Source organism: Curcuma longa, chromosome 8 (genome assembly GCF_044706935.1).
Source record: "Curcuma longa cultivar G26 ecotype Majalengka, Jawa Barat chromosome 8, ITB_CL_G26_1.1, whole genome shotgun sequence".
NCBI lineage: Eukaryota > Viridiplantae > Streptophyta > Magnoliopsida > Zingiberales > Zingiberaceae > Curcuma > Curcuma longa.
In genome coordinates, this window is record NC_133868.1 from 5,272,400 (window position 1) to 5,286,685 (window position 14,286).

General features: G+C 36.4%; 1 protein-coding gene and 1 long non-coding RNA gene across 2 annotated transcripts; one reads left to right on the plus strand and one right to left on the minus strand.

Annotated features, from left to right (window-relative positions):
* The first annotated feature begins 6,406 nt into the window (after positions 1 to 6,406).
* LOC141832878 (uncharacterized) lies at positions 6,407 to 7,043 on the plus strand. The gene is made up of 3 exons (XR_012602166.1): positions 6,407 to 6,583; positions 6,660 to 6,726; positions 6,805 to 7,043. It is a non-coding gene; the product is annotated as an uncharacterized LOC141832878 (long non-coding RNA).
* Positions 7,044 to 13,056: 6,013 nt separating this feature from the next.
* On the minus strand, positions 13,057 to 13,997 carry LOC141833745 (auxin-responsive protein SAUR36-like). Its single transcript, XM_074721241.1, has one exon. The coding sequence runs from the start codon at positions 13,990 to 13,992 to the stop codon at positions 13,462 to 13,464; it is 531 nt and encodes a 176-aa protein (XP_074577342.1). The 5' UTR covers positions 13,993 to 13,997; the 3' UTR covers positions 13,057 to 13,461.
* Positions 13,998 to 14,286: the final 289 nt, after the last annotated feature.

Here is a 14,286-nt window from a genome sequence, read left to right on the forward strand (position 1 = left end):
TAATCTTTTACAATGTATTGAATTATTCTTTTTAATTTTACTAATAAAATTAAATATCTTTAATTCTATTTTATATAATTTAAAAATAATATTTAATTAAAAATATATTAAGACCTTAATTATTTTTTTGAAAATTTAAGAATATGTTCAATAATAAAATTATTATCAAACTTATAGATAAGATTTTGGTGTATTGACTTCACAACAACAACTATAGTTGACTAGCATCTCATATGAAAAAGATTGGTAAATACAAATGATTTGGACATATACCAAAATTGAAATTTGACCCAAATTAAATTTAGATAAATTCAGTAAAATATTTAATATTACCGGTCAGTAAATAATTATAATCATGGATCAAATTTTATTTTGATTTTTTTATTAATTAAAATTAAATTTGATTGATAATATTTAATTTTTTATTGATTAAAATTAAATTAAATTGATAATTATAATTTTTTATTGATAAGTTAAATTAATCAGTAAATATTTAAATTTATTAAATTTTTTTGTTTAATTTTTTTATACTATTTTTTTTTCTTTTCTATATTTATTTTACTTAAGTTTTTTCTGTTGATTTTATTTGCCCCCTAAACCCCCAAACCTACTTACGTTCAGGACGCACGCTTGGCGCTTTCCTCTTCCTCTATTCACCGTCGAAACCTAAATCTCACGGCAAGCGGGCGAAACCTAATGCTGTTTGATTTTTCTTCCCTATTAGGAGCAGCGACGAAGCCTTCAATCACCAATTGGCTCGCTGCCAGCTCTATTATCCTCCGTTTGAGACACGTCGAGAAGCCGGAGCCTTCTTCCTTTTTTCATCGAAGAAAACAATAAGTGTCAAATTGCGAGGTTTGTTGTTTACTTATATCTGTGTTAAATGTGCTTTCTAATTATTAAATGTGTTGTAGACATTGTGCTACTGATATGAAATGCAAGTTTTGTTAGAATATACTAGAGAGCACCCCAATAAGGATTTTGTGTTTCATTTGCATTCTTCCATTATAGATGCATGCACCTCTGTTAAAGTTGATTGCCTAACCACTTATCCAAAAGATGTTAGTTGCCATTATGAGAGTCTGGACTTTGGAAATGTGAACCTATATCACTTACAAATTACAATATTTGACTTCTTATTTATGAAGATATAACTACTTATGTGTCATAATTCATGATGTTACTAACTGATATACGGCAATCTAGCTATTATCTTGAGCATAAATTTTGACAATTTTGAAACGCTTGATTCAGTCCATGATGCTCATTTTCCAAATCCTTATTACTCACCTTTCAACTTTAGTAGTTAAATATTTCGTTTATCTGTCTTTATCCATCAGAATTATGACTGGTGTTCTGTTTTTGGTTTGATGTTATGTTGTAATCATGTTGAAAAAAATTTGCTTGCTTGCTTGATTAATGTAATAACTTGTTTGAATGATATTAATTATATGCATCACACAATCAGATTTTGAAGAATGGATAAAAGTTGGATAATGGAGCGAAATAGAATTAGTCAGAGGTATAAGAATGGAGTTGAGGAATTTTTAGATTTTGCAGCTTATCACATGGAGGAGGAGTCAGTTATTAGATGCCCTTGTATTTTAGTCAAAATTTAAGTTTGGAGATCTGGAAATGGTTAAAACTCATATTCATCTGCATGGATTTGATCAAACTTATTTGATATGGAATAATCATAGTGAAGAGGTTGTAGATCTATCTGAGAATGTAAATGTAAGAATTGATATTGAAAATGATAATGAGATAAATGAAAGGGAACATGAGGATCTGGAATTTATTGACATGTTGAACAACTTACCTGACTTAGAACGAGTTATGCAACAGAGTCGACAAATTAACATGGACAATGGTAACAATAATGCAACATCTGAGCTGTTTAAATCATTGTTTGAAGAAGCCAACCAAGATTTGTATTCGGGAGCAAATAAGGTGAAGAAATTTAGCTTCTTGGTAAACTTAATGCAAATTAAAGTACTCAATTGTTGGTCTAATCATTCCTTTGATATGCTATTAAAGTTTCTCCGAAGTTGTCTTCCGCAACCCAATTATGTCCCAAAGTCTTATTATGCTACAATGAAGATACTTCAAAATGTCGGGATGGGATATCAGACAATACATGCATGTGAAAATGGTTGTAAATTATTTAGAAAAGAGTGTGCAAATCTTGAAAAATGTCCAATATGCGAGAAGTCACGTTACATTCTGAATAATAAAGAAAATTCAAAAGTACCAACAACTGTTGTTAGACACTTCCCTTTGAAGCCACGATTGCAAAGATTTTATTTGCATAAAGATACAACTATTGGAATGCGTTGGCATAAGGAAAAACGAGTTGAAACTGAGGGTATTTTGAGATATCCTGTTGATGCTATTGCATGGAAAGAATTTGATAAAATGTATCCAACTTTTGCTTCTGAATCAAGAAATGTTCGATTTGGTTTAACAAGTGATGGGTTTAACCCATTTGGGATGATGTCCAATTCATACAACATGTGGCCTGGGGCCTGCGCGCGCTTCACCTTCGCGCCTACGGCCTACGCCTTCGCTTTCACGCCCTAACCCTTCGGCCTTCTCGTCTTTGTCGGTGAGCAATGATTTTTTTTATTAAATGATCTTTATTATTTTATAAAATGACTTTTATTATTATGATTTATTTCATCATTAAATTGCTGACATGTTTTGATGATTCAACAATCAGACTAATTACTTCATTTAATTTGATCAATGACGAGATAATTCTGATTGAAAAATGGAATGAAAATATAATTTTCATGTTCATGAACAAATTGAATTAAGAAATAAATATATATTGATAGAATATGTAAATAAAATATTATAAATTGATTTTTCTTCTGCATATTAAATAATTTTTTAGGGTAAAAATTAATGTATCTGATTAATGATTAATGTATGTGTTTCTTCAGGGTGAAAAGTTTTTAGAAAGTTGAAAGTCTTGAGGGCTTATTTTTCAAAATTAAAATTAATAAAGTCTTATTTACGTTCAACTATGTCTCAAGAAAGATTAAATAATTTAGCAATGTTATCAATTGAAAAAAATTTATTATTAAAACTTGAATATGAAAATTTAATTAATAATTTTACTTCTAAAAAAGCAAGAAAATTTAATTTTATATAAAAATTTATTTTTAAAATTAATATTTTAATTTATTTTAAAAAAATTTTAAACCCACCATTGTCGATAATAAAAAAGGGTGAGAGAAATTTTTTTAAATAATAACAATTATTTTAAAAAAAATACCTAGGACCCCCTGTAAGCTTGAGCCGCCCCTGGTTGTCGGTCCCAAATCTGAATGAAAAAAGACGAAGAAAAATTTTATATTTAAAAAATATATTAAAGGTCTAAAAATAATTTTAGCCTAGGGCCCCATAAAACCTTGAGACGGCCCTGGTGGCCTGTGATACTTGTCCCATACAACATGGCTCCTTGGCATATGATGAAATAGGCTTACACATGATGATGTTCCTTATTCCTGGTCCAAGATCACATGGGAAAAACATTGATGTCTTTCTAGAACCGTTAATTGAAGAGCTAAAAGAGAGATGGCATGATGGGATTATGACACTAGATTCATCAACTGGAGAATATTTTAATCTTCGTGCTATTGTTTTATGGACCATTCATGACTTTCCTGCATATAGAATGATTTCTGGTTGGAGCACCAAAGGATACAAAGCATGCCCTATTTGTAATGGGGATACTGATGCAGAGCCATGTATCAACAAGTTGTGTTACATGGATCACTGTAGAAAATTGCCGTTAAATCATATATGGCGCAGAAGCAAGAAATTTAATGGTAGGGTTGAAAACAGACCTCCTCCACTAGCATTTACATCTGATGATATTTTAATTCAATTACAAACTGTTTGTAGAAAAGAAAACATAGTGATAGCGGGGATGATAGGCATAATTAGATGAGGAAGTCTATTTTTTATGAACTTGAGTATTGGGCTCATTTGAAATTAAGGCATAATCTAAATGTTATGCATATTGAAAAGAATGTGTGAAAACATGGTGATAGAGGGGATGATAGGCATAATTAGATGAGGAAGTCTATTTGTTATGAACTTGAGTATTGAGCTCATTTGAAATTAAGGCATAATCTAGATGTTATGCATATTGAAAAGAATGTGTGTGATGCTATAGTTGGGATATTATTGGATACAATTGGAAAAAGTAAAGATACACCAAAGGCACGAATGGATTTGGAAAAAAAAAGGCTTAAGACCTGAATTGCACTTGCAAATATTGGGGAACAAAACTTTTAAGCCAATAGCCAAATACAATTTGAAACTTGATGATCGTAAGGATTTTTAAGTGTCTAAAATCTGTAAGGTTTCCAGATGGTTATGCAGCAAACATTTCTCGGTGAGTGATCGAAAATGAAGGGAGGCTACAAGGACTTAAAACTCACGATTGCCATATTCTTTTTCAAAACTTACTTCCCATTGGTATTTGAAAATACTTGCAGAAAGATGTGTGTGAGGCTATTATAGAGCTTTGCAATTTTTTCCGTGAGATAACAAAGAAAACATTGATTGTTGACAAGTTGAAGAAGTTATAAAGGAAAATCGTTATAATATTATGCAAGCTTGAATTAATTTTTCCGTCTACTTTTTTTGATATCACGATTCACTTATCAATTCACTTGCCAAAAGAGGCAATGTTAGCTGGGCCAGTTTTTTCTCGATGAATGTATCCTTTTGAACGTTATTTGAGTACTTTGAAGAAATATGTTAGAAATAAGGCAAAATGATCAATTGTAGAGGGTTATGTGATAGATGAGGCATTAACATTCATGCCACTTTTCAAGCTTAGTGGAGAGACTCTATTTAGCAGACCTGAAAAAAATGTTAATGGTGAACGACCAAGATGCGAGCTGAATATTTTTTCTCAAAAATATCTCATTGGTCGTAAAAAATACGTTAAGTTTGACCAAACAACAAGGGAAAGCTCATTGGTATATATTAAACAACTATAGTGCGGTTTGACCATACATCAAGTAAGTTTTCAAGTTATGCTATAATTAAATTATTTTTAAATATTTTTTTAAGATGTAGGGAGCATTTGGAGTCTATTATAGAACTTGATGATATTGCTAGAGGTCAATTATGTCAAGAAAAGAATTTCCGTCATGGTTTAGAACCAAAATGGAAGGTTTGAGGAAGCAAGTTCTAAGTTGATAAATGAATTATATTCATTATCGTGTATGCTTGATTTTCGTCTATGCATCACAAATGCAGTTGTAGTTGAAGGTATTTGCTATCATTCTCAAGAACGAGATAGAGGTAGAATAACACAAAATTTTGGGATTGCATTGTCATCATCTCATAATGAAGAAAATATGATTTTTTTGGTGTATTGTTGGAAGTTGTTGAGTTATATGTTTGGGTATAATGTATATTTATTCAATTGCATGTGATATGAATGTACCATAAATAAGAAGTCTTTAAAGATAGACTTTGGTCTCACATGCATCAATACCTTGAAGACATGGTATAAAGATGATCCTTTTATTCTTGCAAGTCAAGCAAAACAAGTATTCTATATTGATGATCATTAATTTGGAGGCAATTAGAAAAATTGTTCAAACATTTCAACACATATATATTTGAGATTATCCAGAAGTACTTGATAATGATGACATTGAGCATCAATTACAATTAGAAAATAGTTCATTAATTGTGCATGATACTATTGTGGACTTAGTCAACCAACAACATGATAGAATTGAATTGAATTCAGTAGAGATTCCAATAATGGAATTACAAGTCAATGAGAACGAGAGTAGACATTCATATAATGTTGATAATGATGATGATGTCAACTTAAATTGTCTTGCAGAAAACTATTCTAACACTGAAATAATATTTGATTATGATACTGACTAAATAATGATAGGTATTAATTTTCATGAAATTATTAGATTTTCAAGTAAGTTGGCTATTGCATTACTTGCATATACATCCTTATTGCCGTATTTATGTTAATGCATTTTCCAATGATACGTAAGCAAGGAATTTCTGGTCCTTTATAGAATCATAGATATTTGTAATTGATCATATCATACTGGCGAGGAACGATAAACAATAATATTTCATCATTGCTAGAATTATGGATTATTGAAAAAGTAAGACATGTTATTTGGATATTTTTCTTCAAATATCGACTTTCTATTACATATCTGTTGAAATCAACATTTGTATGTTTCTGCTTGAGCCGTATGATATGAAATTCTCATATATAGTTCTCCGAGGGGAGTTTCTTGGTTTTGGGTTACCTATCTCAATAAAGTATGTGATTGGTTTGAGGAACGTCTCGAGATTCAGGCGATTGCAAATGATATATTATAAATTATGAGATTGATTACAAGCTAAAATAAAAGCGGGAATTCGGCCTCCAAATTAAAGAAAAGGTGTCACATTGGCATGATGATTCTCTAATAAAGCTTGAAAGGATCTCATGGATAGTTAGTCCTTCAGCTATGGTTCCAAATGATGATCCAAGTTTATGAGTTTCTAGTGAAGTGGATTCTAATCACTGGTATGTTCAGGTTGCACAAATTCAATTATTTAAGAGTTTTTCTTATGTTGTTAATTGCTGAATTTTAAGTTTTCAGATTTTTCGCTCTATAAACTCTGGACTAATATAAGGATTCCAAAGAATCCCTAGAAAGTCCAGAACAGGTTAGTTTTTTGTCATAGCATATTCCTGAATTCTTTATACTTGGCTCTTAAAAGTTTTGAATTGCAATGTTGTTGCAGTCTGTTTTCAGCCATGTCACCGCAGAATTGCCACAAGCAAGGAGTGATTCATCGAGACCTCTAGCCTGAGAATTTCTTATTTGGAAACAAAAAGGAAAATGCCCCTTCAAAAGTAATTGATTTCGAGTTATCTATATGTTTAGACCAGGTAATTTGATGCCAGCTTGGCTTCCAGTTTAAATTTAAGTCATTAAACCCCTGAGCTTCAACTGATTCATTTTCCAGGGTAGAAAATAAATTAGCATTTACTCATTCCTATTACATTAGTAAGCTAATAGGATTACTAACCATTATATGTAGCCGGTAAACCCTTCTTTTCTAGCATTTACTGAGATTTAACAAGCAGCAGTTGGCGTGGTATGATGTTACATTGGGACCATTTCTTGTAGCCATGCATAGGAAATGGAAGGCAAGAGTAACATGTACTCATGTGCACTGCAAGCAAATCTGTGTTCTTTTGGGTCCATACTATTTCTTTCGATTTCGTGATCAAGAAACCCGGCCCTATCGTATGGATATGAATGTATTCACCTACTTGATCTAAGACCAAATTTATCGAAGTTACATTCGTATACGAGAATGCATGCCTGTGACCTTAAGAATTTTGAATAAAATTCTTTCATGCTCGAGTAGAAGTAATTGAGAATATGTGTTCCTATGATTTTGAAGGATTAGGATTTAGAAGAGAAGAATATTTGAGACGACTTTAAAAAGGGCACTATCGATTGATTTTACTTAGTTGTGACCATTGAATGACAAGTATGTTGCATTGCCCTTCTATGTGACCCTACATAGCGTGAAGGGCATCCAAAGCAAGAGGTGTGACAGATTTGATAACACGAAGCAAGGACATCGCATGTGTTCATGCCCATCCACAATGCTTCCATAATATTGGACCATTAATTAGTAGGATATTAAATTAAGCCCGGCCGATCAAGTTAAAGAAGAGTGCTTCCGGCTCAAACTTATTTCGATTCGGTTCGGTCGAGAAACTAAAGGTTCGAGCCATTTGTTCACCCAATGGCCCTGTTTTAATGATAGATAGGAATTAATAAAACGAGGAGAAAACTTATGTATTGACCCTTACTCAAAGTTTAGAGAACATAATGGACCACAAATTCTACATTAGTTGTGGATATGCGATATTTAAAATATATAAGAGTCATATTGAATATAATTCATTCTTTCCTTGGAGATGAGATTATAAATATAAAAGCTAAAAATGAAAATAGTAAGGACTAATATATATATAAACTATCTCTTTCCAAACTTTTGACTTTTTAAAATACTAAAATTGATATCAACATAGTCCACGGCTTCAAGATTCTTATTTCATCGTGTTATGTCCTGGGCACCCCCAAAGAATTGAGTCCATGAGATTTATCATTTTATTTTATCATGTTATAGGACATTCAGGTTGTTACACAGTCACTTGCGATTCATCAACTTGGACTGACGGCAGTGAACTCATGATTGCGCGCGGCGAGGAGGCCGACGGCGGCCTCTCCACAAAGAGGCCGTGCCGACGCGGGGAGAATTTCCTTTTCCTCTTGTTTAATTACTTTTATTTTCCTTTCTTTTCCTTCTTAGCCTTTCCCTGGGATAAACAGAGCATCAAAGAAGGTACTTCTGGCCGTGACCTCAGGATAGGCGGTGGGCCACCGGCTGTCGGTGGCGAGCTCAGCACACTAGTTCCGGCCGAGCGGCCGGTCCCGCCTGTCCTCTTGCACGGTCTCCACCACGTGCCCTTGTCTTCTCCCCTCCCGCCATAAATAACCCCCACCCTTTCTCAAATCAATTAAACCTCGACATTAATTAAGAGATTGATCCATGGGCGGAGGAGCAGAGAGGAAGGGGCGGCGGGCGGCCGCGTCCCGGCGGTGCGGATCGTCGTCTTCGGAGGAGGAGGAGGAGGAGAGGGCCGGGGGCGCGCCGGAGGACGTGCCGAGGGGGCACTTCGTGGTGTACGTGGGGGCCAACCGGAGGCGCTTCGTCCTCCCGATCGCGTTCCTGGACCGGCCGGACTTCCGGAGGCTGCTCCGGCAGGCGGAGGAGGAGTTCGGATTCAAGCACCGGATGGGGCTCACCATCCCCTGCGACGAGCTCGCCTTCCGCTCCCTCCTCCTCGCTGCGCCACCAAACTGCACGCTGCAGAGAGAAATAATAATAATAATAATTACTCTCTGTATAAAATATAAATATATGAATAATAAATATTTTAAATTTATGGAGAAATTCTTGCTAGTTAATTAATTAGATGCCAAATAAATAATCATAATGAATGAATTAATGTTGATGGAAAGGGTAGGTGTTGTGTCCTCGTCGTGCGTGCATGGCTCATGACGTGCCTTCGATACGATCCTTTCAGGCCAAGTCATAATTTGGGGCATTACGAAGAGGATGAGCAATAACAATAATTAATATTCGAGTACGTGTGTACGTTTGGTGAGACGTTCACGTACAATTGCACTTTATATACTCGCACATCATCCGTCATTTGTCATTGTCTGTGGGGTGAGTGATGATTGTTGGTTCAGGAAGCACTCAGATTCATGGTCATTCGGTAGTTCGGTAGATGACTATACGATTGGCTCGAGCACTCGATAATTTATAATTCAGACTATTTCTTATTATCTCTTGTAAATATCTCTAACAAAATTGAATTGTGAAATATTATCCAATATCTACTCCATTTCGTTTTATTAGGGTCTTATATCAATTTATCAAGGGCTCCCTAATATTATATGGTAGTCATTTAGTTCTATTAAAGTAGTACACCTTTCTATTTTCCTCCAAACACAGCTTTGTGTTTCTATATATATATCATCTACAGAATTCTTTCGCTTTTTCCTTTGATTTACACCATTATTCTCTTTCAAATATGTTTAGTTTTGTTTATTTCTCATTTTTCATGTATATATTTTCAGTCCTCGTACCCATTTATGTCGCATAATTTTGAAGAACTCATAGTTTGAATGCATATGAATTTTATTTGTGAATTTAGCAAATTAAAATTTTTATATGAATTTAAAATGTCTAAAATTTAGAAGAAGAAGAAGGTATATAATAATTATTCTCTCTGTATGAGAGTGTTTATTTGTAAATTTAGATCAATGAGTTTTTGTTTAAAATTGCTATCTGGATCTAAATTAGTTTAAATTGAAATACAAAAATATATAGTAAAAAAATATGATTAAAATAATATATTTTTGATATTCTTTTAAATTTATAAATGCGGTTTTCAAAAAAATTATAATAAAATTCAGATGAACAATAATGTTAATTATTCCGCCGAAAATTAATTGCAGGCCACGCTATTTACCGCGCATCAGGATGTGACTGGAGAAAGTCGTCCTTGCTGTACTGCTGTCGTGTACGCCCTTGACGTTGACATGTCACGCTATATATCCATGCTTAGCTGTTAATTAGTTAAATAATCTGTAGTTAATCCATATCTAACCACCATTTAAATCAAATTTGTCCATTAATGGCTCCCACTAAATAATTGTTACCTACGCGACGTATACCGCCATTTCAAATAATAGATATTTGTCAGCTTAACTACAATTAGTTGGACAATTATATTATATATATAATTAACGCATATAATGATTAGCATATACAATCGCCGTCCACACAGTTTGGTTAAGAAGGAGTTATATATAATTTTCCACCTGGATTCTCATATCATATCATAATAAAATTAAATTAAATTGTTTACCAGCGAGGACCACTAATTAAGACTAGCCAAGGGGACCTGACTCGGTCGGATCGAACAATAATTTTTGTTGCATCATTTAAGATTATAAGAGAGACATGAAAATTGACGTCGCCCCTGGTTGTGGCCACATGATCTTGAATTATTTCGGAGTCAGAAATTATCCTAACCAATTGATGATAAAAATATATATATATATATATATATGTTCCGGGAATAACCCATGGAGGCCCCTGGTTTGACTCGAGTCCGATCCTGGTCCCTCCCGCAAGTCCGGTCAGCCACAATCTCGATTGATCCGGTTCCATTTGATCACTCGGCCACACAGCAGCTCAGGCCTGCTCACTCGGTCACACAGCAGCTCAGCGCTGCCATTCGGCCCCCATTCGGCCGTAGCCTTAATTAGTCGAATCCCCATTCGGCCACATCTCTTGCCGAATCCTCCATCCGGCAGCAGCCTGCCAAAGCCTCCATCCGGCAGAAGCCTGCCGAATCCTCCATCCGGCAGCAGCCTGCCGAATCCTCCATCCGGCAGCAGCCTGCCGAATCCTCCATCCGGCAGCAGCCTGCCGAATCCTCCATCCGGCAGAAGCCTGCCGAATCCTCCATCTGGCAGCAGCTTGCCGAATCCTCCATCCGGCATAAGCCTGCCGAATCCTCCATCCGGCAGAAGCCTGCTGAATCCTCCATCCGGCAGCAGCCTGCCGAATCCTCCTCACCATGCCGAATCCGAGTCCTCAGCAGACTCGCCTTACAGTGTCCTGGCATCCCATCATGTTCTTTGACAAGCCCACGCCCCATTTAATTAATGCTATCTCTCTGCGGCTTGCCCCGCTGCACACTTAGATAGTGACAAGACATTACTTTACCGGGGATGGGACAAGGAACTCGATTGTTCCTGCCACCTCATTAATCATGATGGGACACCCTCTTAATGGTGACGTGATAAATACACGCTCATCTCTCCTTAAAAGACCACTCCCGCGGCAGGTAAAAGGGTCCGCTCTCTGGAGGGGGCTTTCGAACTCTTACTCTCTTTACACGCTCTAAGTTCTCCTTCTACTGTTCATCTTCTTCTTCTCCGTTTTCTCCACTGACTTGAGCGTCGGAGTGGTCGCGCCGGGGCACCCCTGGCCGTCCTACTGACGTTCACTGTGATCGCAGGCCGTCCTCTAGAGCTGCTGCTGGTATATATATAAGATTGATATCATGTGTGCTTGTTTATGTGTACGTGCGATAAGAGCGTTTGGGCGTCCAGACTAGGAATAATATTGTCATTTTTTATTTTTTCTTTATGGTAAAGTCATTTAATATTTTATTTTTAGAGGTTGGTTAGGGGTTAGGTTATAGTATTAAGTAAAAAAAATCAAAACGAAGATAATTTAGTTGCTCACGGGATGTGCAGAATAAGAAACGTGAGATAACAACATGACACATTCTATGAGCATATAATTTTTTTCCATTTTAATTTTTTTTTATACTTAATACTATAATCCAACTCCTAAATCATAAAAGAAAATCTTAAATGACTTAACCGTAAGTAAAAATAAATAAATATATAAAATAAAAAAATAATAAAATGATACTATTCATATTTCGAGTGCTTGGACACTTTTATCGCTTACGCTGCTAGCACAGACAGATACACAAGATATCAGATTCGTGTGTGTATATATATATAAAAAGATCTTGAATTGATCAGATAAATAATAGATTAAAATAGATCTAAAGTGATTAAATATATAGAAAAATTCTTAAATATATTAGCTTTATTTCTGAACTTGAAAATGGATCTCTAGACGAAAGCCCAAGTAAGCTACACATATCTCTAGCTTTATCTTGAAGTGTGGTACAGTGATAAAATATTTAAGAGAATAAATAAGAGGATTAAACTTTCAATCCTGGTAAAACTTAATATTTTAGATATCGATCTCAAAATATGCACAAGTTGTTATCAAGATTTATTCATGGGAAATGATGAAGGAAGACTGTATAGTTCCAAATTAATCTAACGAAAGAAAATATCTTGCACTCAAATTATCATCCATGTTATATTAAGAGGGTACTATATATTTTTATTTTCTCAATTAAATATTTTTACAACAAATTCAAGTAAACAGATTGGAGGACCCACCCATCCGTTCCACTATCCTTCTGAATGCTTTTTCATCTTCCCTTCTCCTGCTTCCTCCATCCTAGTAAACATGCGGCAAAGCGTGAAAAAGCCACCAACATTGAATTAAAAAAAATATATTTGAATTATTAAAATCACCGAAAAGGCAATATTAAAAAAATTAATCGGTCCAATTTACCATCTTCTCTTTCGAACCACTCCACGTGACGCGGTATGAAAAAGACACTCCATTCCATGTGCCGATATGTCAGCTCTTTCACCATCCTCATTATTATTATTATTATTATTATTATATTTTTTATAAAGTACACTTTGGAATATAATTATTATTAAGTGAAAGTTAAAATTTTTTTAAGGGACAAAAAAATAGTGAATTGCAGGCACCTGAATAAAAGCCGACGATCACATTAATTAATTAATTATATTTACAAGAAATGAAATGAAGAGAGAATGAATGAAGAAAATACAGATCAGGAGAAGGATTCTCACGCTGCGATCCTTCTGAGTTCTGTAAAAAAATTCCAACTCGGCCTTCTCTTCTGCTTCGATCGACAAAGGGATGACTCGGCCGAGTCGCCGCCGCCGCTTCGCCATCTCTCTTTTGATTCCTTGGGATTATTTTAATCGATCTATCGCTACTTCCTCCTCCTTCTTCGACCAGCTTAATCATAATTTTACAGCAGCGAAAAAAGGCAAAAATAAAAATAAAAATTTGCAAGCACAAACGATCCCGGCGATCCGACTCAGTGAGTCGGAAGAATTAATTGTACTACTAAATGGAAACCAGGCGGAGCAGTACGTAGCTTCACCAGAAGGGGCGCTTCTCGGCGAGGCGGTGGGAGTGGAGGAGCGGAAGCGCGTCGGCCGACGCCATCCAGCGGCCGGCGTCGCAGCAGCAGGAGGAAGGAGTGGCTGCGGCGGCGGCGGCGGTGGCGGGGTAGAGCAGCGCCAAGTACTCGTCGAGGTTGTTGCAGTTGGCGAAGCAGGAAGAGGCGGCTGCGGCGGAGGAGGAGGAGGAGGAAGAGGAGATGAGGCGGAGGGCGTGCTCGAAGAGGGCCTCGTCGCAGGGGAGCGAGAGCGGACCAGGGCGGCCGGAGGAGAAGCCGTACTCCTCCTCCGCCTGCCGGAGCAGCCGTTTGAAGACGGGGTGGTTGAGGTGCGACGCGCGGACCACGAACCGCCGCGACGTGCTCCCGACGCAAACCGCCACGTGTCCGGCCGGCACGTCCGCCGCCGCCCGCGACGACGCCGTCGCGCGCAGCCGCCACCGCCGCAGCATCTGCCGGAGACGCACGATGTGCCGGATCTTGCTACATTTGCCCATTCCCCCTCCCATTTTCCCGTAATTAATTCCCTTTTGACAAATCGCAATCACCCCCCTCTTTTATCTCTAATCTCCGATCCAAGAGCGAGGGGAGGAAGGGGAGGAGAGGAAGCCGAAGCCTTTATAGGCGTGAGCTTCCAAGAATGCCCCTGAAGTTGGCAAAATTTTCTTTAGTTCATTATTAAAGTAATTATGACAGCTGTTAATTAATGGTAGACTCGGCGATTAGGGGTTGATTAGCCGTCATTTACTCCGTGGTTGGGGGTGCAAGTCAACGCAAAGTCAACTTATGGTTTAGGGTTTTCA

Coding starts and splice junctions, on each gene's coding strand:
- LOC141833745 (XM_074721241.1), bottom strand. CDS start 13,992: ATGGGAGGGGGAATGGGCAAATGTAGCAAGATCCGGCACATCGTGCGT.